At 49.5% G+C, this 23,101-nt stretch overlaps 3 protein-coding genes and 1 long non-coding RNA gene across 4 annotated transcripts; 1 reads left to right on the forward strand and 3 right to left on the reverse strand.

The window, feature by feature from the left end:
* Positions 1 to 7,549: 7,549 nt before the first annotated feature.
* LOC4349479 (RING-H2 finger protein ATL29) lies at positions 7,550 to 8,678 on the forward strand. The gene has a single exon (XM_015758410.3). It carries the CDS (start codon positions 7,745 to 7,747, stop codon positions 8,336 to 8,338), a length of 594 nt encoding a protein of 197 aa, XP_015613896.1. The 5' UTR covers positions 7,550 to 7,744; the 3' UTR covers positions 8,339 to 8,678.
* Positions 8,679 to 8,920: 242 nt separating this feature from the next.
* On the reverse strand, positions 8,921 to 12,530 carry LOC4349480 (replication factor C subunit 3). The gene is made up of 11 exons (XM_015758259.3): positions 11,875 to 12,530; positions 11,655 to 11,765; positions 11,527 to 11,559; positions 11,245 to 11,407; positions 10,855 to 11,033; positions 10,643 to 10,779; positions 9,928 to 10,023; positions 9,753 to 9,822; positions 9,579 to 9,659; positions 9,332 to 9,470; positions 8,921 to 9,208 (listed from the first exon to the last, which is right to left on the reverse strand). Exons 1-11 carry the CDS (start codon positions 12,484 to 12,486, stop codon positions 9,135 to 9,137), a joined length of 1,695 nt encoding a protein of 564 aa, XP_015613745.1. The 5' UTR covers positions 12,487 to 12,530; the 3' UTR covers positions 8,921 to 9,134.
* A 1,692-nt stretch (positions 12,531 to 14,222) lies between these two features.
* On the reverse strand, positions 14,223 to 15,377 carry LOC136353488 (uncharacterized). The gene is made up of 2 exons (XR_010736852.1): positions 15,129 to 15,377; positions 14,223 to 15,070 (listed from the first exon to the last, which is right to left on the reverse strand). It is a non-coding gene; the product is annotated as an uncharacterized lncRNA (long non-coding RNA).
* Positions 15,378 to 19,029: 3,652 nt separating this feature from the next.
* Positions 19,030 to 21,158, reverse strand: LOC4349481 (protein RGF1 INDUCIBLE TRANSCRIPTION FACTOR 1). Its single transcript, XM_015759303.3, has 3 exons — positions 20,877 to 21,158; positions 20,168 to 20,410; positions 19,030 to 20,074 (listed from the first exon to the last, which is right to left on the reverse strand). Exons 1-3 carry the CDS (start codon positions 20,934 to 20,936, stop codon positions 19,613 to 19,615), a joined length of 765 nt encoding a protein of 254 aa, XP_015614789.1. The 5' UTR covers positions 20,937 to 21,158; the 3' UTR covers positions 19,030 to 19,612.
* Between the last annotated feature and the right edge of the window lie 1,943 nt (positions 21,159 to 23,101).

Here is a 23,101-nt window from a genome sequence, read left to right on the forward strand (position 1 = left end):
ACGTGGTGACCCTCACCAAAACCGTGGGAACTGAAGCTGGCGTTCACTGCCATCTACAATTTTGAAAGAGGGAGAAAAGATCAGTAACCATTTTAGAAACAAACTATTAAAAATAAGGAAACCAAAAGAAGCCTTAGCTTTTCGCAAGTAGTTTTGAACTTAGTATCCTTAGGGTCGTCCTAAACGTCGGGTTTCGCCCTAGGGCCAAGCCTGTGCTCTGATACCATCCCTTGTCACGCCCCGAACTAGTCCCGACCGGAACTAGCCCGTGACGCTCCAAATTAACCTGTTAATCGATACCAGTCCCAGGAAACAGTGCTGGTATCACAGGAAGACAGAATATCACAGCAACAGAGGTCTCTTTAATATAGAGAAGGAGTACAGTCATGTTGGGCTGCGGACAGATCCCGAGCTCACAACTGCATTACAAAAGGGAAGCGGAAGCCAAGACTTGGACCAAACAACACAGACGCGACTTGGGAACTAGGCCGAAACCCTAAAACTCAACGTAGCCGGCTTGCTCCTGGAAGAACTCCTCGTCAGCGGGATCCGCTTCATCTTCTTCAGCAACTGGGGGGTAGTTATTTATATAGAGCAAGGGTGAGTACGGGAGTACTCAGCAAGCCATGGGAAATAAGTGTTTAATGCAGGCTTCAAGGAAAGGCTGTTGTTTTTGCAATTGATTTTATTTGAACTCTTTTCTGAAAACAACTAAGTGAGTGCTTCTCAAACGACACGGATGAGACAGTGCGTCTCGTCCGGTCGGAGTATGTGCAAATATATCATTCTTTAGAATTGATCAAGATTGGCACCCGGCCAACAACTTTCAAACAGCCACCCGGGCCTAGCTGATCCCATCAGCTGCAGATTTTCCAAACATCGATCCCCTTTCCACAACAGCAATTTCACAAGCAGTAGTCAAACAAAACTACGCTAGGAATCACCTCACATCCGCCCATGACCGTGGGCACGGCTGTTCGAACAGTTTGTTAACCTCTGCAGAGGGGGTACACTTTACCCACATGACATTACTAACCCGGATCACCTAGCCCGTGGGGATCAGCCACGTCGGGAGACCTCCAAGCTTTCATGATAAGGCATTTCCAAAGCCGACACAGGTTTACCATATGCCGACGAGAGGGGTCCCAGACCAACAACAGGTTAGGTCCCAGACCATACTGTGCCAGGAAGCCCAGGGGTCCTCCCCGACACCACCCCGATGAATTCACATGTCTCTCGGCATCAAGGCTCCCCTGATAAGCTAGTTACTCAGCCAGGGGTGTCCCATTCCACCCATGTGGTCGTACTTGTCTTATGTTCGGATGAAATTCCAAGGAAACGGTCCTTAGGTGCAAGAGCGGGAAACCGTACACCCGGTACGTTCCCCGGTCCGCGGTTTTGGAAATTCATTTAGTTCGCAAGCACCGACCCAGGTGTCGGGTTTTCCAAGTCTTTTATAAAACCCAAGTTTTACCCAAGATGTTTTTCAGATTTTAAGTTTGAAGGCGGCCGTCGATACTCGTGCAGAGTGCATGATTTCCGAGGCGCAACTGGGTGGTTACAAGGGAACATGGTATAACAATTAACAAAGGAAGGATCAAATGCAACAAATTAGGTAGGTCCGTCAATCTGCCTTGCAGACGGGACAAGCAGATTAAGTGCGATCCTATCAATGCATAATAATCTTTCAAGCAACATAATTAAGTTGAAATATAGGCTCAAGATATTCAAAGGTGGCTTGCCTTGCTCGAGATCTAGAGCTTGATCCTCGAAATCCTCGCACTGCGGGTCTTCGGGCTCCGAAACTATACGCAAAACGGGACAACTCAACAAACGGCGAAAATAAAGCCCTATTAATGACCTCTAAGCGTGCCATTAAATAGATCTCGAGATTTGAGGAATTTTGGAAGTTGAATGGAGTCAAATGGACTTACGGTTGGGAAGATATTGAATTTCTAAGATTATTGGATTTTTGGTCTAAAGGAAAAGGATTTACTTAAATCCTTTTTTTGAAAAAGAAAAGAAAAGAAAAGGAGGGGGAAAATTAGACTTCCCTCGGGAGGCTAGGGCGCGGCCCGAGAGAAAAGGGGCGGCTCGGCCGAGCTAAATGGGTCGGTCGGCCCAACAAGGCGGCCCAGAGCGCGCGCGCGGGCGGGGAGGAGAGAGGGAGCCGGTGGACCGGGCTCACCTCGCGTGGTCCTGAGTGGGACCCGCTTGTCGGTGACACGGTTCACCGTGCGGAACGCGCACGCGGCGCGCGCTAGGGTTTGGGGGAGGGACGCGGTGCACGCGCGCGGTTCGCGGAGGACGCGGATGCGGCGGGCCCACGCGCAGCCTCACGGCTCGCGGTGGACCGCGCCCGCGAGCGGGGCCGAGGGGAGCGGCTGACCGGGGTCGGCTCGACCCGGTCTTGGCCGAGCTGGCGCCGACGTGGCGCCTACGTGGCTGCCACGCAGGCCGGCGGGAGGTAGACGACGACGCCGGCCGGAACGGACGGCGGACGACAGCGGCGAGCGGCGAGCGGCGGAGCGAACCGCGGCGATACAGGCGAAAACGAGCACACCGGGTGGTTGCACGGGACGAGGGGAGTCGAGCCAACGGCTCGGATTCGCCGGAGGGAGCTCGACGGCGGCGGATTGCGGCGGCGGCAACCGGCGGAGAGAAAAGGGGAAAACGGCGACGAGGTCACGAGGGGCCGATTCCCGGCGGCGAGAGCATCTACGCGGCTACGGGAATCCGTCCCTTGCGCCGGATTAGGAGGAAACGCATCGAGGGAGGCCGGCGACGAGAGGCGCTTCCGAGCTCGGGCGGCGACGGCGGCGAGCACACGGCGAGCGGCGGCAACGGTCGGGGCGGCGCCGGCTAGCTACGGGGAGGCTACTCGTGCTACTACCCGAGTCTAAGGGGAGGAGGTGGAACGAGGAGGAAGAACGGAGGGAGGCACTACCGTGCGGGCGGGCGCAGTGACGAGAGCCGACGGCGCGAAACGTGATCGTTTCGGCCTCGGGCCGAGGAAGAGGAGGGGGAGGGCGCGCCCGGAGTCCCCTTCCGCGTCCTTGCTCGTGCCGGCTCCTCCGACACACGCAACGACTAACGGCGACGGCGAATAGAGCACGGGAGGCGGCGACAATGGCGTGGCGGCGAGAGACGAAAACGAGGGAGATTGGAGGAGGGAGGTGCTTGGGTTTATAGGGGCGACAATGTCGGTTTAGGAGAGGGGAACCGACATTGGACGGTCAAGCCGGCGAGCTAGCGCCCGGCTAGCGGCCAAAACGACGACAGGAGGTGACGCCGGCGAGAGGAGGAAAAAGAAGAAAGGAAGAGGGAAAGGGGGCTTGCCTCCTTGCCGCTTTGGGAAAAGGAGGAGGGAGCGGGGGGCTGACGCGGCAGAGGGAGGAGGAGCTCTGCCTCCTCTCCTTGGAAGCTAGCGCGTGGAGGGGCGGGGCCGAGTCGATGACAACGGCGATGACGGTGGGGCGGTTTGGAGCGGGGCGACGACATGGGCGGCAGGCACGGGCAGGCGCGGCAGAGGCTGACGGCGGCGGCGACCAGGCGGTCGGCCACCACCGCACGCGCGCGCGGAAAGCAACGGGCGGCGCGGCGGTTTGAGCGGCACGGCTCGGGCACGCGTGCTGACTCGCGGGGCCGAGCGGCTGCGCGGCTACAGGCGCGGCAGGGCAGCGGGGCCGGGCGGCGCAGACGGCGCAGGCGCGGCACGGGCGGCGACCACGCGGGCGCGCGCACGCGAGCAACGGCACGCGGGGGCCGATTTTGGGGCAGGGAGCTCGCTAGGGATGGAGGCGGGGAGAGGGAGAGCGAGGGGGGAGGGCGCTCGGCGCGGCTTACGCGCACGCGCGCGCGGCGCGCGGGCAGAGCGAGGGAGAGAGGGAGAGAGAGAGAGAGAGAGAGAGAGCCGGGGAGGGAGGGGAAGATGGGCCGAGAGAGATTCGGCCCATCGAACCCGAGGGAGGAAAAATAGACTTTTGCGGAGGAATTGATTTGGGAAGGATTTGGATTCGGGATTGAACTCGACGATAGATCGGGGATTTGAGATCTGAGAAGGCACTGACACTAGACAACAAGCAAAGAAACAGATTTCGCAAATAGGATTTTTAAGAGATAATTTTTCCCGATAGGCGCCACGACGGAACGTGCGCTACACTTAGCTCAACTAGTATACAATGGGGGAAATCACATTAATGCATAGACTTCAGGTTCTAGTGTTGTTGTTGGTTCAATGCCACCGCTCTGGTGATGATTAATTAAAATATATTAAATGGTGGGCTGTGGGTGCATGGTTTGGATGGTCGCGCCCATGGCATTTAAGGACCGGTTCGCGGGAAACCCGTACTTACCACAAGCTAGCGTGGGCAACGGCTGGGCTTGTAGTGTAGCTTTCCTCTAGCTGACGCATCCAGGCAAGGGTGAGCGTGATGGAGTTCGGATGGGCCCTGCGACGGCCTATGCGACTTTTGGATTCACCTAGGCACGAGAGGGGACTGCCCACTGCCTTGCGATGAGTGGGGGTAAAACCTGAGGTGTGGTATGTTTGGTTAGAGGTGGTTATGCGAAGGGTCCTGACACGGCCTCTTTCCGGTATGTCGTGGTGGCATATCGGCACACGGGAACGTGTTGTGGGGCTGTGTCTTGTGGGTACAATTGTACACCTCTGATCAGAGTAAAACTATTCGAATAGCTGTGCCCGCGGTTATGGGCGATCGACCAGATTCACCGTGATTAGTCTCACCCTAGTTTAGTCTAATGGAATTGATTAGTTCAGATGGATGTTTGGGCCTGTTGCAACGTGGTGTAGCATTGGACAGTGGATAGTTAATATTGATTAATTACTATAACCGTTTTACTGCTTTCAACTACTGTTTATAAATGCCAGCTTGATGCAAAGGATCCCCTTTAGCCTTCCTTTGGTTATATTGCATCATACCCTCCGTTCCGGTATGACTTGCTGAGTACAGTGGGAAGTACTCAGTCTTGCTCTATCTCCCAATCCTCAGAGTTCGAGTATGCGTCCGATGGTGGTTTCTCCGAGGAGTAGGCTTCGTCCGTGCCATCAAGGATGCCTGTGGAGTGGTGTTCCCGCTGCAATCCAAGTCAAGACTTAGCTCCAGTTATCTTTTATATTTCCGCTGCATTTATATAAGACTTTTATAATGTTTGTAAGACGTGGATCTGTATGTCAACTTTGTCGTTTGTGTACCCTGGCCGGTCCTGGACATGGATTTTAATGCACATTCTGCTTGGAATTCTATTCGGGAATTTCTGGGCGTGACACCCTTGATGGCTACAAGGTAACATTTACTTGTCGCTGTGCTTTGAGAAGTGCAAGAGCACAACTCCACTATAGGAAGTACAAATGTTGTTTATATATCTTGGTTTTCTCTTTTCTAGTGCATAGTTGTATACAAATTAAGGGCAAAAGAGACATTTTCTAACCGAATTATTGACTATAAATAGCCATATGGCATATTAAGTGGGCCCAAGGATAATTTTAAGCAAAAACAAATTCTTAGAGGACCTATATGGACAAAATGAAACTTGAAGGATTAAATTGAGCTTTCGATGAAACTTAAAGGACTAAATTAGCTATTTACTCTAAACTTATACTTATCAGCTAAAATCTAAATTTTCAACCTTAAATTTAATTCAAGAGCTGATTTTGAGGTTTTATCATCGAAGTTTATTTTTCAGCCTTTACTTTTAGATCGCAAAGAACACGTATATAAAGGTTTTGTTCATAAATTACTTTTCGTTTATAAACATGCCGTTTCGCTTACGCGTGCTCCGTAAATAGGGTACTGTCGGTGACATGGGACCGGGAGTATCATGACTAGAGGCTTGAGGCAGACACAATCGCCCACGTGGCCTGGCACCCTCGGGGGGCGTCGGGCCCGAGGGTGATGTGTTCGCCCTCCTCTTTGTCTCCCCGAGGGGGTCGGACCGCTCCCGCCTCGGCCCCGAGGGCCGAGGCGCCCCGACCCTTTGTGGGTTTTGCGCCGCGTATATGTGGTAGGTGAGCATAGCGGGGCTCACCTAACCACATTTATTGCGGTTTGGACGAGCGCGTCACGCCGCATGTAACGCAGTGCAGCGCGCTCGTTTATCCGGTCAGTGACCAGTCACAGACCGATCAGATCGTGGGTTAGGTGGCGACAGGCGGTCTAACGCACGCCTCGCCCCATCCCGTCAGGATGAGAGCCTCCAAGCACTCGTCCCTAGCCGGAGCCGGCGTGTTAGCTCCTGGAGATGGCACGTTGGTCCCGGTCAGATATATACCAGGCTTCATCCTAACCATTACAAGCAAGACATTGTATGAAGAGGGGCGAACATGCAGATTGATAAACTGACGCGTGGTGGACAAGAATGACCGATTTGTGACCGGTCTGACACTGGTCATGTCGTCAGCAGACAGCCATGTTCCCACGTCGCGCCTGCTTCCGGCGGAAGTGGAGGTAGGTATGGGCCGTCCCATCAGAAGGTCATTCGGACGACAACCATACAAGTCTCCGTCTGTTGATGAAAAGATAGGATAAGTCCCCACAAAAAAGAGAGAGATGGTGCATGTGGTATCCCCTTGAGGTATAAAAGGAGGACATTGCCCACTTAGAAGGGGGATTTTTCGGATCCAGAACGATCAGAGAGGGAGAGAGTAAGAGCTCTCTGGTTCTCCAGCTCTTTTGTAGCTTCTTCATACATAGATCCACCAAAACACAGGAGTAGGGTATGACGCTTCTCAGCGGCCCGAACCTGTATACATCGCCCGTGTCTTGTGTGTTTCCATTCTCGCGAACCTTCCACACACCGAGAGCTTAGAATCTCACCCAGGGCCCCCGGCCGAACCGGCAAAGGGGGGCCTGCGCGGTCTCCCGGTGAGGAGCCTCACGCTCCGTCAGGTACACTAGCCGGTTTTGACAAGTCTTAGCTTAGATCACCGCAATAATCTTTAAGGGATGACTCCCTATGTTAACCGATCCCGCCTCAGATCCGCGCTCGTCACCACCGGCACAACATTCATATCCGGCCGATATGGCGATTTAATATATGCTACTATCTTCCTTCCAAAATATAAGGAATATAAGGAGTTATATTTTGAGATGGAGAAAGTACTAGTGATGATGAGGAAGATACACTAGTGCTTGAAGGCTTAGTTGTTTTGTTCTTTTTCCCAACTCACCTATCTCGTTTTTCACATGCACACTTTTCAAACTAATAAAGGTATGTTTTTTTTTACAAAATTTTATTAATTCATTTTTTTAAAAAAATAACTGTAAATTAATTAATCATGCGCTAACTGGTAGTATGTTTCATTTTGCTAAATTAATTAAAATTCCCAACCCTGCAGGAGCCAAACACAGCCTAAGTAAATAAAGGGATTAAAATTGAAAGCGTATCTAACAGCCACAGCTACTAGTGGCTTGGTGGATTACGAGTCACGTCAGTAGGCGATCCCCGGCGTGTGCGATGCGAGGTTAGCTTAATTAGCTGGTCTGTCCATGTCGTGCCGTCGCGGCGTCGCCTTCTTCGCCTTGGCAACGGCATGCATGCCTCCGATCATCCGTAAACCTCACGGCGGCCACCATACCACACGTGCGTACGTACGTCCACACCACGCCCAACACCGACGACGTCGATCGAGCTCCAATCCATCCACCCCCACCCATGGCCGCGCGCTTCTCTTAGCTGGAGTAATTAAATTAAGTCGATCTCCCCAGCGCGCCCCCATGCACCAATGGCCGCTCCCACGCGCCGCCTCCTCCTCCTCAACCACGAACCCACCACCACCCCCGCTTCGTCTTCTTCGAGTTCGAGGCAATCCTTCCCCACGCTGCTCCCCGTTTTTATCCTCTTCGTCCTCCTCCTCTGCTTCCTCTCCATCTTCCTCGTCCGCGACCTCCTCCACTTCCTCTCCCTCTGCCTCCGCCGCCGCCGCCTCCTCCTTCGCCACGGGGAGGATCATGACTCCTCCTCCGTCTCCATGCAGTCCTCAGCCTCGCCGATTAATGCCCAGGCGCCGCGCAAGCCGCCGGGCTTGGACCCCGCCATCCTCGCGTCCTTCCCCACGCTGCGCTTCAAGGCCTCCGCCGCCGCGCCGGAGTGCGCCGTGTGCCTCTCCGACTTCGCCGCCGGCGACGCCCTCCGCCTGCTCACCGTCTGCCGCCACGCCTTCCACACGCCCTGCATTGACTCCTGGCTCCGCGCCCACACCACGTGCCCCGTCTGCCGCTCCGACCTCGACGCCGCGCCCGCGCCGGCGCCTCGCCACGAGGACCCCGCCGCCGTTGCCGTCGACGTGGAATGCGACCGGAGGGGCGGCGCCGGCTGACCGGTGAACGACCGCCGCCGTGCTGGATGACATGCAGGATTTCCTTTAATTTTGTTCGCGCCAAAATTGATTTTGATTTGTTTTGTTTTGTTTGTGGCTGCCTGCATTACCGTGTAAATACTCAACGACTTGTATCGTCCTTGTGCATTGTACTGTCAGTATTTCCAAATTGTTGGAAATGATAATGTAGAGTATTCCAGGTAGAATTATGAGCTAGTCACCACAGCTTCAGCTAGCTGTTTAATTCAATTGCAAGTCTGCAATACCTGTCAAGAAAATAAATCAACTGTATCAATGTATCAGTTGGAAGCTTTTGCAATGTTATTTTTAGCCACAGAAATGGGCGGTTGCCGGTTGGTACCAACAAGGGCATTCTAAAGTAAGGATGCCACTAATTTTAGAGTAATCTCTCTCGGTGCATGATTTGATACATGAGTCTATGAGAAAAATGCTAACCAGAAAGAGGAAACACAATATATATATATATATATATATATATATATATATATATATATATATATATATATATATATATATATATATATATATATATATATATATAAATATATATATATATATATATACAGGCATATAACAGTTTTGCTACTAATTGTCGCACACGCATACCACACAGGGCAATATACGGGTCTGCTTTACAGGATTTATGGAAGCAAGTACATAAAAGCACCATAGCACGCCTCAGGTGCTTTGATTCAAAGACACAACGACGCTGCTTATTTAATAAACAACAGCGTGTGAGAAACTGCTTGCGTATCAGCAAGGGACGGTAAATTATTTATAGAACACCTCCTCTATTCATGTTCTTTGCTTTTAAAGATCTGTAGAAGCCCATGAACCTCACAGTGAACTCTGAAATAATTAGAGTGTTTATAGTTAGTAGTTGGTAAGATCCGTTCATTCTCATAAGAAAACATAGAAGACTATTTCAGTTCAGAACTATACTGAATTGGCAGGTGAATTATTTTCTAGTACCTTCAATCTTTATAAAGCATTGGATAGTTTCGCGTTGGTCATGGCCCTCCTTGGCAAAACCTTCTATATTTATGTTTCTGATTTCCAAACCCGTGTCGCCGGATTCGCACTGCTCTTTTTGACGCGCGCAATCTTTGATCTGATTACGCCGAGAAGCAAGAAAAAGAACAAAGAATAACGGTTAGTATACAGCAATTAGATCATGAATTGAAACAACTGTTACTGAAGATGCAGTAGTCATGCTAACATGGTTCAACTCCGATGCTAGTTGATCAATGCTATTTTGGAACTCCTCATCCCTGTCCCTTTTCAGTTCAGCAACCAGATTCTGCATTTGGAAGGAGACAAACATTGGTGACAAATACTGAAAACAACGAACCCTGTTTCAGAGCATGGAAACATTAGGCAAAGTGGAGCTTACAGAGAAAATGAAGTAAGGTGACACATTATGTTCAATCAGTTTTCTGATCTTACCCCTAATGACATACAGCCTGCACAAGTCGAAGTAACAACATTTGTATGTTTTCTTTCTTGAGATTAAAGACGCTCAAATATACTGAATTATGGGGAAAAAACACATGAAAGGGATATCCTACTGTTTTGGGCTTGGTTCCTCCAAGATTTTTTTGGCTACATTGGAGATTTCCTCTTCCCATCCTGTCAAAATGGCATGGCCTTCTAGGAAGGCATAGCTGCAGTTGTGAGGGGTTATTTATCGCCTTGAGAAACCCAATTATAGTGCTTCTTAACAACAGAATGAACACAGTACCAGCAATCTACTACGGAGTAACATATTCTCAATACGAATGATACATGCACCTTGATTGAGCAGTTATATGCATTTTTTGTCAAAAGAGAACATACCAATTGCAATTGTTTCTTTAGAAAATGAAGGAGGAACATTTTTTTTTTTGGGAATACGCGAGGGGCGCATCTTTGTATTAAGAAGGAATAAAAGTATTTACAGAGCGGGCCGAAAAATAAAAAACACGAAGGGGACAAGATACAGGAGTGGGGAGGAGGAAGAAAATAAAAGCCTAATCTCCCAACGAATGTGGCGACCTTCCACCCGACATAGGAGTCACCATGGCCGGTATCGCGGCTCTAGCCAACCGCCAAAGGTCCGCTTCGCCCGTGAGGAACATAGTATGTTATAAAGACATTTCTCCAGTAACGAACCATCTACTTTAACCACAGTCAAAACGTTGTAACATCCCGATATTATATTTCAAGAAGCAGGAAAGGAGAGGAGAAGCAATGTTTGATGTTCTTTTATCTAAAAACAAGGGAGGGATATTCTTATGTGCTTACTTTGCTTTCCAAGTAGCTTCAAAAGAACGTATTGCCTGTCGGAGATTATTGCCTGAGCTCATTGTTATTCTCCTAGCAATATCACGAGGCAGATCTATGCTCTCTTGCACTGCAATGTACTCTAGGACCTTGATTATCTAAGATCAAAGACATTTTTCAGTAAACTGTCCAGCATTGCAAATGCGAAGATAAAATATCCATATAAAAAGTACCTCATCAGATGAAGGTGGCTTAAGTGTCACAACCTTGCAGAGATGCCTGACAGCCTCAAGGTTTGAAGCATCAGAACAGCAGAACATGATTTTATTGCATCCTACATACCTCCCCAGAAACCATCCAATATAATGTTGAAGATCAGATGAGAGTTTATCAGCGTCGTGGACGACGATCACTGCATATATATGAATTTTAAAGTATTACCTTGGTGTAATGGTTTGAGATCAATAAAGCTTCATTTATTATAAAAATATATATGTATATGATACACTAGTACATCAATGTAACACATATAAATACCAGAAAATAAATGAAGAACATGCAGTTGTGTCAAGAAAGATCACTGTTTCATCATTTTAACAAGGTAAAATAGTGTCCTCATGTACCTCTGCAGTTGGCATGACTGCAAATGGAGTTTGGTGATGGGATGGATTCATTCAACAAAGTAGTAATGACATGCTTCTCATAGCCGTGTATGTCAGCCAAATTTACCTCCACATGATGACTTGAAATCTTCACTCTGATATCAATGTGTTTTGCAATTTCTCCCTACAGTGCGAGAATGGTCAGTAGTGTTTCATTTTACACTTTCCTCTGAAGGAGTAGTAGAGATTTGTAATGGCGACAATGTGCAAAAGAATAACAAGTCATTCTCATGCAACGCGTACCTTCAGCTCGAATCTCTTTGTCTGTTCCTCTATCTGTGAAACGGCAATATGAAGCAAGAACAATTGTGAGCTTAAAGGTTTAGATAATTAGGTTGGTTAAACCTTGTGCAAAAGTGAGTAGCATCAACCTTGAGATTATCAGTAGCAAAAGCATCCCATATGAGTGCCGACACCATGCTCCTCTTTCCGACGGAGGTCGGGCCTTCAAATATGATATGGTTGCATTCTTGTGCGGTAACCTGGGGGGTAAACCCCTTATCAGAATGTCAAGACGGTAGTAGTATCACTCAATGTAGTGAAATATTTGACTGTAAATGGGTAGTAAGGAGTGTGTGTGATGACCATCACCTGGTTGTAGAGCTCAAGGGCAGCGTCCTTGTTGCAGATGAAATCGTTGAGGAAATTGGGGCGATACTTGTCTGCCCAGATGTACTTGTCCTCTGCCGTGGGTGTGGATTCTTCAGAAGTCTGTGGCGAATCCACCATGGCGACCGATTTGGGCAAAACCCGGACCCAGATGCTCCCTCCTCTCCCGACGGCGACGGCGGAGGCGCTGTGGTCGGAGCTCTGCGTGCTGTGGTCGCCGGCGGACACTTGTGGCTCAGAAGCAGCTTCAGCTTTGGATTCAGCCGGCGTGTGGTGGTCGTGGATGCGTTTGGCGGCGGCGGCGGCGGCGGCGGCGGCTTCCTCTCTCTCCCTCAAAGGCCTCCTCTCGGCGACGGCGGCATTGGCTACCTGCGGCTGGGGCGCCTCCCGGCGCGGCGGCGGTTGGTGGGGCACGGAGCTAGGGGCGGTGCGGGGGCGGGTGAGGGGGGCGCCGCTTCTGGGGATGCAAGCGAAGCCCAAGCGGTGGAGACCGAGCACGAGCTGCGACGGCGGCAGGAAGGTACGGTAGCGTCGGGCGTCGCGGCGGCGGTCATGGTCGAGCGCGTCGGAGAGGGTGGTGGCCGGGGGAGCCATGTGGGCGGCGCGCAGGGTAGTGGCAGTGGCAGCGGCATGGGACTGGGGGTGGACATGAGATGAGAGCGGAGATGAAACCAATGCGGCGCGGCGGTGTGGACGAGGGGAGCGAGAGGAAGGAGGTAGGCGTGGCGATCAACGCGGCAGCGGCCGGCCAGGTGGTGAGGTGGCGGTGGCGGTGGCGGTGGCGGTGGATGGTGACCGGAGAAGCATTTTTTGCCGGGATCATTCCCATCCTGCCTCCTCTCCTGGCGCCGGCAACGCCTACCATCGCCATCTGATCTCGGCCCAAGCTCTCCATTTCCATCCTATTGGCCCACTTCGTTATTTGGGCCGCCTCTGGTTGCATATTCAGAGAGGATTTAGGCCGGCCTTCTTTCGCTGTTACTTCCACTAGTTATTTAATTATTTTTTAGAGAAGTTATTTTATTTTATTTTATTTAGAGGAGTTTCTTAATTTTATTTTTTTAGAAGAGCCTTTTAAATAAGGAACTTCCCTGTAACCTTCGCATTACTTCCACTATTATTCTACTGAGTTGCTTGATAGACCGTTTGGTAAGGAATAAGTTTATGTCTCTCGCTCTTGATTGAGTCACATCCCTCAATCATAAAACTAGGTATAATGTCGCCTCTAATATTAAAAAACCAGTGTAGATAAACTATTTCAGAGGTTTAGAAAGTGTTTTTTCGCTGACGTGGCAGGTTGACCACAATTGACTTGCTGAGTCAAAAGGAGGGACCCACATGTCATTGATTGTTCTCTCTTTGAGAGGGCTAATGTCGCAAAGGGGATCCATGACTAACGAGTAGTGACGTGACCGGGGAGGAGTTCCGCGATGGGCGGCGACGAAGATGGGTGTTGTGACTGGCAGCGAAGACTGCAGCAGCTCGCGTGAACTAGGGGATGACAACCCATAGCGGAGGACGATAGGCGATAAAACAGCGAGACCCGAAGGTAGAAGGGCGGCAGTGCAACAATGACGGGGTAGCACACACATCTCTCGCTCCGACGTGACCCTCTGCCGCCGCCACCAGTCTCTACGAATGCCATCCTATCAGGTAGCTCTATTACCCTCTTTCTTTTTCCTATGGAGATGGCGGTGTCCCACCCTGTCCCAGCTTGATGGCCTACCTCCCCCTGTGGGGCCTCCGATGCCGCCATCGATGCTGGAAGGAAGCCACGTGGAAGGAAGTGGCATGGAGGTGGAGTTCCAGGCTCAAGGTGAGAGGACAACAGCCACCGCTACCATGAGCACCACTATGCGCGTGCTCCTTGAACGGACGATGACAGTAACTCAATCTGCCCCCGACGATGTTGGCCACCTCGGTGTCGCCAAGCTCCTACCACCGCATGGGGTCTCTACATGCTCCACCTAGCTTCTCTGCTTCCATCACCCTCGGGGAGACGACCCCCTCCCCATCGGCCGCCTCCACCCGTGAGCTCCCCTTTCCACTAAAGGAATCAATGCCGATTTTTAAAGTTGTTTGGAGAGGGTATTATACATGTTTTTTTGTTGAGGAAGGCTATTCAGGAAGTAGCAATATACGAGAAAGACAAACAAGAGGTTGTGTTCGGGCACGCATGTATTATTGCAAGATTAATTAAGTATTAACTATTTTTTTGAAAAATGGTTTAATATGATTTTTTAAAACAACATTCATATAGAATATTTTTTAAAAAAAACACACCGTTTAGCAGTTTAAAAAACGTGCGCATGAAAAACGAGAGATGTGAGTTGAGAAAACTGGGATAAGAACTCAGCCTAAACCGTTTGGCAATGACCGGAAAATTTGAAGTTGGGCGATGATTTTACAGGCCGATTAACCGAGGGCAGTAGTTCCCTCAGCAGTGTCCGGCCTTGGACTTGTGCCGCACGCACACTTCCATTTCCATTTGGAAAAAGTACACCGAAGGTCCCTCAACTTGTAATCGGGATAAAAAACATCCTCGAAGTGCAAAACCAGATATACGAGGTCTCTTAACTATACAAAACCTTAACTATACAAAACCAGTCACTCGAAGTTCTTCGATGGTTTTGACCCCGGTTTTAGTCTACGTGGCGGCTGAGTCAGCGTAGAACCTACGGGCCCTACATGTCAGGTGTCCACCTCACCCTATCTCTTTCCCCTTTTCTCTTTCTCTGTTCATCTCTCTCTCTAGCGGATGGGAGCGGCGGTAGCGGCAGACTTGGCGAGCGCGCGGCGGTCGGCGGGAGAGCGCGCGGCGGCCAGTACGCGGTGGTGGAAGCCCCCTAGCGTTGCGGAGGCGGGCTGCACCGACACGGCGGCGGGAGCACGAGGCGACGCGGCGGCAGGCGGTTGTGGACGAGCGACGATTGCGCGGTGGCCTCCTGCGCCCACGCGCCACCGACGTTGGGTGACCCGTCGTGGAGTGGAGCACGACATCGAACGCGGTAGAACTTCTTGGCGAGGTGGTAGAACTTGTCCTGTCGCTGCTTCCCCTTCATCTTCCCCATTGCTGCCTCCTCCTCCGCCGCCGCCGCCGACAAGCCGCCTCAGCTGGGAGGGAGAGAGCTAGGGTCGGCGGCCGCGTCGCCTCGTGCTCCAGCCGCCGCCGCGTCGCCTCGTGCTCCCGCCGCCTCAGCTGGGAGGGAGAGAGCTAGGGTCGGCGGCCGCGTCACCTTGTGCTCCCGTCGCCGCCGCCGCGTCGCCTCGCCTTGTGCTCCTGCCGCCGCCGTGTCGCCGGCCGCGGCCGCGTCGCCTCGTGCTCCCGACGCCGCCGCTGCCGCCGCCGCATCGCCTCGCCTCGTGCTCCTGCCGCCGTCGTGTCGCCGGCCGCGGCTGCGTCGCCTCGTGCTCCCGCCGCCGCGCCCTGGCGACCTCCTCCCCACGACCCCACCTGCCCTGGCTTTGCCCGCGACTAGAGAAGTGAGAGAGAGAAAAGGGAGAGAAGAGGGAAAAGAGAGAGTGGCTGACCTGGACAGGCTGACAGGTGGAGCCCACGCAGGTCCCACGCGGACTCAGAAGCTACGTAGTACAAAACCGGAGTCGAAACCATCTAAGGACCTCGGGTCACCGGTTTTATACCGTTAAGGGACCTCGCGTATCTGGTTTTGTGGTTCGAGGACATTTTTTATCCCGATAACAAGTCGAGGGACCTTCGGTGTCCTTTTTCCTTTCCATTTTGGAAATCTGATATCGATGAGAGTTGGACGACCTCAGCAGCAACCAATTATCTGCTACAGCATGCAGGACCTTTGACTTGGACTGCCTCCCTACTCCTACTCCTACTCCTACTCCTACTCCTAGTCAAGTCAAGGGTAAGCTCCAAGAAATCTTCTACTTCTACTTCTACTCCTACTGATGAATGTATTGGCCGGTATATACATGCTTCCTCATGTATCACACTGGTGGAGAAACCCTTTGTACTCCCGGTTCGTAACCCCCTTTAGTCCCGGCTATCTTTAGTCCCTGGTGAAATAACCGGGACTAAAGAGAGGTATCTTTAGTCCCGGTTGGTGAACCGGGATTAAAGATCGATCTTTAGTCCCGGTTGGTAACTGTTACCAACCGAAACTAAAGAGAGGGTAGCGGCAGTCCCATTAGGTCTCCTTTTCTTTTTTTTTATTATTTTTTAGCCAGAGTTTAATCCCTATATTTTCTCCCAAATCGAGTGGGATGCATATTCCCAAATCAAACCCCAAATCAAAGTAACATCCCAAAACATTCACATCACAAATCTTAAGTTACTTGTACACACAAATCAAATACATCACAAATCTTTAAAAAATTACACACAAACCAAATACATCACATATTATACATCTCAGATCCATACAACAAATCACAAAATTATACATCTCAGTGAATCACAAATTGTAAAAAAAAAGAAAAAAAAAGAATGGATGCCGGAAGCGCCGCCTGCCGCCGCTCCCCGTGCGCGGCCTGCGTGCGGCCCCGCCGGCCGCCTACCGCGTGTGGCCCCGCCGGGCGCGGCCCCGCCTGACGCGTGCGAGAAGGGAGGAGGGGGAGGAGGCGGCCCTCGCTGGGCATCGGATGCGAAGGGAGGAGGGGGAGGAGAGGGCCGGGATGGGAGGCGGAAGGGGAGGAGAAGGAGATGGATCTGAGGAGAGGAGAGGCCGGTTGTTGTTGAGGAGATTGAGGCCGATTGTGGGGAGGAGGATAGGGAATATGGATTATATACTACGCGTGATTTTAGTTCCGGTTTGTAATACCAACCGGGAGTAAAGATCTAGGATATCTTTAGTCCCGTTTAGTAATACCAACCGGAACTAAAGTGGTGATCTTTAGTCCCGGTTTGTGACACCAATTGGGACTAAAGAGAATTGACAGAGGATGAACCGGTACTAAAGATCATCTTTAGTCTGGTTGGTGTTACCAACCAGGACTAAAGATCGTAGAATGGCTATGGGGTTTTAAACCAGGACTAAACCGGGACTATTATGGTTTTGGGGCGACTGAGTAAAGATCAGTTTTCGAGTAGTGTCAGGTAAGGGCCGGAGAATGCATCATGATTGATGATGATCGATCGGCTGGCAGCGCTTATATAGTACTATAAGTATACTATCTCGCAATCAAGGATGATACCATATCTCCGGCTAATTAATCAATGAATGAGGGAAAGCCATGGTATATCTATATCATACCGACCAAATGATCATATGTGCCTGCCTGTCCTGATTTAATTATATATGACAACATTATCAAGCTCATGCATTCGGTCGGTAGATAGGTTGGCATGTACTAACTACTGTAGTCTGTACAAATTTTCGCACTCGACCGTGCGCTTGCTTAGAGTAGCAATTAGCAGGAACATTACAGTACTTATTAAGCTCGCTTGGTGCTCCTCCTCCTCCTCTTCCTTCTAGAAACTTCTTCCACGCACACGATATCACGTCAACATCGCACCCGCCCGCTCACGCACCGCATGACGTCACCGACGGCTTTGGTGGCCCACGAGCGCGTGGGGAATACGCTGCCCACCCTTCCCCCTCCGATCCCAATCCAACGGACATCTTCTTTCGCGGGAGGATTAATGTTCATTTATTGATGGATTTTTTTTCTTTCTTTAAAACAATTAATTATTTATTGATGATTTGTAAAACGGGTCAAGAAAAGAAGGCGGCGGCGGCGGCGGAGGAGAGAGAGGGCCCCACCAATACCCAGTAGCCGCCGAGCCAGGCAACGGAGGCCAATGGGAGCTTAACACGTGGCCCATCTGCGGGCCACAGCAATGACTTGATCGACTGTTATTTGCTCTTGACATTCCACTACACTACCAGCTTCTTCTTCTTGTGCCTTTTGGACCTTCTCTTCAAACAGCAGAGCACACTAGCTGACCAACCCTACAATATACTCGTACTAATAATAGAGGGTTTTTCTCTCCTAATTTCATCACAACTCGTTTGCTCCAGGCTGAGATAATCCTCATCTCAAGGAAAATCCCTTTCTACAAATACAGATACAAGTCACTGAAACAGTGTTATAGTATGGCTTTATAGATGTTGAGACCAGGTTTTATTCCATCGTTTTTTTTTAGAAAAAAAGAAGACTATTAGATGGCTTAGTTCTCTGAAACATACTGTACTCCAGTACTGAAGAACATTGAGCCCCAGGACAAGCAATAGCCTTCCAAATGAATTTCCATTTGGAACAATCCATGTACTGTAGCAGTCTAGCAGATACTACAAGAAGAGGTTTTGGTTGCCCATCCCAGAATGCTGCCAATGCAAAGCCTTCAGAAATTTCCATCTCTATTCTCCAATCCACATATGTGATATGTCTTATACTTTCCATCCATCCATGTATGTATGTCGACATCCACCACTCTCCATTGGAAAGGCAAGGCCCTCAGCTACCTCCAATTGTTGCTCATCTTTTCCATCACCCCCCTCAACTTTCTCAATGTTTTCTTCAGTATTCCCTCAGGAAAGAGAGATTCTTCATGCAAAGCTATGAACATTATTTCTGATTATATGTAATCTGTAGACAGCAGAGAGACTACTCTACTGCTCCTAAAGAATGCTGCATTTTCTTTAGATGCCTTTCTAATGCTGCATATATTTTTTTTGGGTAGTAGATGCCTTCCTTTGTTCTTGCATTTAGAACCGCTTCCTCTGCTTTAGTTAGGCGTAGTAGGTTAGGGTGGTTGCCTAACATACATATGCCGTCTCCTCTTCTTCATCTTCTCATTCTTCTTCAGTGTCAACTTCATCAATGCTGGCATTGACCCTGCAAATCAGAACTATGGAGTATATATATATCACAACTCTTTAGTTTAATAAATTCAACCGGGAGGATAATTAGATGAAACAAGAGAGCAGGAGCAGGATTTGCTTTGATAAGGCTGAACATCACATTCACATTCACATTGAAAGCAAACTTTTAGCGAGTTTGGCAATAACGTAACGGCACTTGCTTTGGCAGCATCAGAAATTCTGAGTCAAGACACATGATACTGCAAAAAACTATCCTCTGCAATTGCCTCGCAGCTAAGGGTCAACACACTGAGAAAAAAACACACATCAAAATCCATTTCTGATCCACAAGACCACATTATAATTAAGAAAAAAAGGAAGTTACTGGAGTAATAAGCAAGGATCATTCATGCCCTCTTCTAGCATCCATATTTACAGATGAACTGAACAAAGTAGCACTAATCCTGGTACCACCAGTTAGTAGCAGCCATCACAAAACTTAAGCACCACCAGCTACTTATTATCATCACTGCTAATCCACTAGGAGTATTAGCTACAAGTCTGCTCAAAGACATCTAAAATTTGAAACATCTCAAAATGAAAAAAAAAAGACTATATAGAAGGTTGAACACAAGAGAGAGAGGGAGGGGGTGGTCACTAATTAAAGATGTATACATATCCTGTCTGTATTTTTAATGTGTTCCTAGTAATGGTAATGGAGCAATTAGCAATGGAAAAGCTAGTGCTTTTGTACCCTTCCTTTTCTTCATCTTCCTCCTTTCCTTTGTGCAAAGCTAATGGCATCCACCTCGAGAAGCACCACCAAAAGGCAACAATGGTAATGGCAATGGGCAAAGGCCGACGAGGTGGCGGCCGCTTTGCAATGCGATTCCCAATTGCGCACGCGCTGGATTCCTGCAGGTGAAGTTGCTGTTGGTTGGCAATGGCTAGTACTCGACGATGAGGCTGCCGAATGGCGCGCGGTGTGGAATGCCCTTGCGGCGCTTGGGCGGCAGGGTGGGCGGCGGCGGCGGGGTGGACGGCGTGAAGCTCCTCTTGGCAGGGGAGGTGGAGTTGTCGGAGTCGGAGGTGGAGGCCATGGCGTGGGCGTGGCGTAGTCTCTTCCTCCTGGCGGCGGTGGCGGTGGCGGTGGCGGCGGCGGTGGCGGCGTGGGGGGAGCAGCCGACGACCTTGCAGCCGAGGGAGCAGAAGCGGAAGTTGTCGAGGAGGCTGCGGCTGCAGACCTCGCAGATGTTGGCGACGGCGCCCTTGCCGGCCTTGTGCTGGGGGCGCTCGTTGAGGAACACCACGCGGGCGCTGTTGATGACGTACGTCTGCACCCCGCCGATGTCCATGAACCTCTGGATGTCCGACACCCTGATCACGTCGTGGTACGACGACCGCCGGATCTGCAACCACAACGCCGCCACCGCCATGGTTAGGTAGGTTTGGTTTGGGAGAGGGAGACTGCAATGCATTGGGAACAAGGAAATGGTTAGTACCTGGATGGTGTGGTGGTCGCGGTGGTTGTGGGCGAGGCAGAGGGAGCAGAGCGCGGCGGCGGCGGCGTCGGCGTCGGCGGCGCAGTCGAGGCAGAACATGTTGCACTCGCCGCTCCGGTGCGAGTCGGCGTGCACCTTGCACTGCGAGAAGAAGCTGGCCGAGAGCAGCGGGCTCAGCCACCGCGGCCACTGCTCTCCGTGCGCCACCGCCTCCTCCTCCTCCGGCTCAGGCCCTCCTCCTCCCTGCAAGTTTCAATAAACCAACGCATCCGTCAGTTTCCTTTCCTAAACTACAACTCGATATTAGATTGGATGAAAAGAGGCAGTTTTGACCAAGATAATCCCCTCTCCTTTGAACGATTCATGCACGCAATTCACAGCGCGTTTCTTGATTCTTGGAAATCACGGAGAAGCGATTTTTTTTTAAAAAAAAACCCACGGATTTGGCGGCGAAAGGAATGCGGGGATTCCAACGCACAGAGGGAAGCAGCAAAAGCAAGAACCCAAGAAGAAGAAGAATCCTTTAATCAATCTGGCGCCATTGCCCATAGAAATCGGCCGCCCAATACAACAGTAACCGAAACAACAACGAAGGGGAATAAACTCCAGAAGCATCTCATTCCTTCATTCATTCATGTAGTACTACACAAGAAACAAGGAGTAATCGAAAAAGAAGAAGAGAACGGAATGGCGCAGCATATAAACATACCATGATCCTCCTGTTCTTGAGGCGGAGCTCCTTGAACGGCGACTCGTGGTCGATGGCCATCGATCGATCAATCAATCAATCAGTCCTCTCCTCTCCGAATGCAACTAGGCAAAGGGTAGGAAGAAGAAGAAGAGAGAGCGGAGGCGGCGGTGGATGGATGGAATGGCAGAAGAAGAAGCAAAAGGAATGAATAAAAACAGAAGAGGAGGAGGAGGGGTGGGTGGACTCGCGGCTTTTATCGACGAGACGAGAAGGCGAAGGCGGCTTGGGCTCGGTGGAAACAAGAAGAAGAAGCGGATGAGTCGTCGTCGTCTTTGTAGGAGTCGTCCAACTCCTTCCTTCTTTCCTATCCCCCTCGACACGCCCAAGTAATTTCTTTTTTCTTTCCTTTCCTTTTTTTGCCTTTTTTTTTCATCCTCCTTAAATAAACCACTTGTCAGTGACAGTAATAATATTTACTAGTAAATTTATGCGATTTGTGGCTCTTTCCTCTATCTGAGTAATCAATGGGCATGGGTTGTTGTTGATTAGCACTAATAGGGTTGTTTGGTAGGGCACAAAATTTTAAATTTTACTTTAAAAGTTAGATATGAAATAAAGTTGTGAAGCTATCTAAATCCAGTTTTACCTTATTTGTTTATTTTATAAGAGCACTTCAATCAGTTTAATTTTTTTTTTTTGAAGCTGAAGCCCTTTTTTTATGAAGCTGAAACTATTTGGTTGTGTTTCAGCTCTAAAAGAGATGAAGCTAGAGTTGAACCAATGCCCTTTCTATTAGGTTATTACTGCTTAATTTAATTTATTTTTGATGTGACCTTAATCTCTTGTGATGGTTTGTTTTGGAGAACACAAGGGGAAAGTGGATGCCGAAATGGCCAAAAGCGGGATGGAGGGAGGGCATTTGCGCGTGCGTGCCGACCAGACGAGACACCGGACGCGCTACAGTACACTACTTGTCCACGCACGTGTTGCTCTCTCGCTATTCCAGATTGAACACCCTATTGGGTACTACTAGATTATTAGGGTGGATTATCGATTTAATTATTAAAACAGATTAGATATTTTAACTAAATAAACACTGCTCAAAATGAGTGGTCTAAATAAAACTACAACAGGAATATTACTTAACATATATTTTTTTTACTAAATCTTAACATATTTTTAACATATTTTTTAAGTGTGAAACAAACAATCCATTTTAATAATTCAGTGAATAAGCTGAAAAGAACAATGCCCTGGAATCAGTTTCAATAACCCAGTAAATCCGTTTCATGAGGAACTTCAGATGAAACTTCTCCTTAAAAAAACTTAAATGAAACCGCCTTTTCTTTGTGCAGTTGTATTGCTCCTTGTTGCTACTTGGCCTCGTCTGACTGACCCGTCATCCCGCCCAATTTTTCTTTGTAAACAAATCCATCCAGCAAAATGATCAATGGCTTACAAGTGGCACACTAATCAATCAACCATGATGCACCTGTTCTCTTCATTTCCAACCGTTGTTAATTTATCTGCTTAATCAATTATGCCACTTAATGGAGTACAGCAGTTCGTCGCTTTGTTTGTTACTGATGCTTGGTTTGCATTGCAATTGCGGACAGGCGCACCAGCACCACAAATACAAAAAGAATTCCCCAGAGTATCCAAATATCCAATCCACTGCTACTATTTTTCCTCTCTTTGCCTAATTGCCTTGTTCGATTCTTTCAACATACTATGATCTTATATTATTCTTATCTGTGAGGAGCCAGCAGATAGATAGATAGATAGATAGATGGACTAGTCGTTGTACTGGTGCCAATTCCAGTCCTACCACCAATAATGCTGCCGGTCTACAAATGCAAATGCATTCTACAAACTACTCCAAATGCAAACATTATGCCATTCTTTTCACACCTTTTTGTTCTTGTTCCCCTTTGAAAAACTGCAAAGTTTTTGTTTGCACTCTCCTCTGTCAGTCTGTATCCAACTCAAGTTCTTCTTGCACTCTTTGCTTGCCATGGAAGAAAACAAAGTTCAAGACAGCAAAATAATGAGAGAATTTTGAAAGGTCAGTGAAAGGAGGATTTGAATTTCGAAAAGATTCTGTGGCTACCCACTCAATCAAAGGGGCATGCTTTGCCGGTGCACGGGGACCGTCGGATTCTCCATCTGCGGCCGTGCTTTCAGATGCTGCTCTTTCTTCACATGCCATTGATTCCTCCTCTCTAGTATCTCTCACTCTCTGT

The sequence above is a fragment of the Oryza sativa genome, chromosome 10 (genome assembly GCF_034140825.1).
Source record: "Oryza sativa Japonica Group chromosome 10, ASM3414082v1".
Lineage (NCBI taxonomy): Eukaryota > Viridiplantae > Streptophyta > Magnoliopsida > Poales > Poaceae > Oryza > Oryza sativa.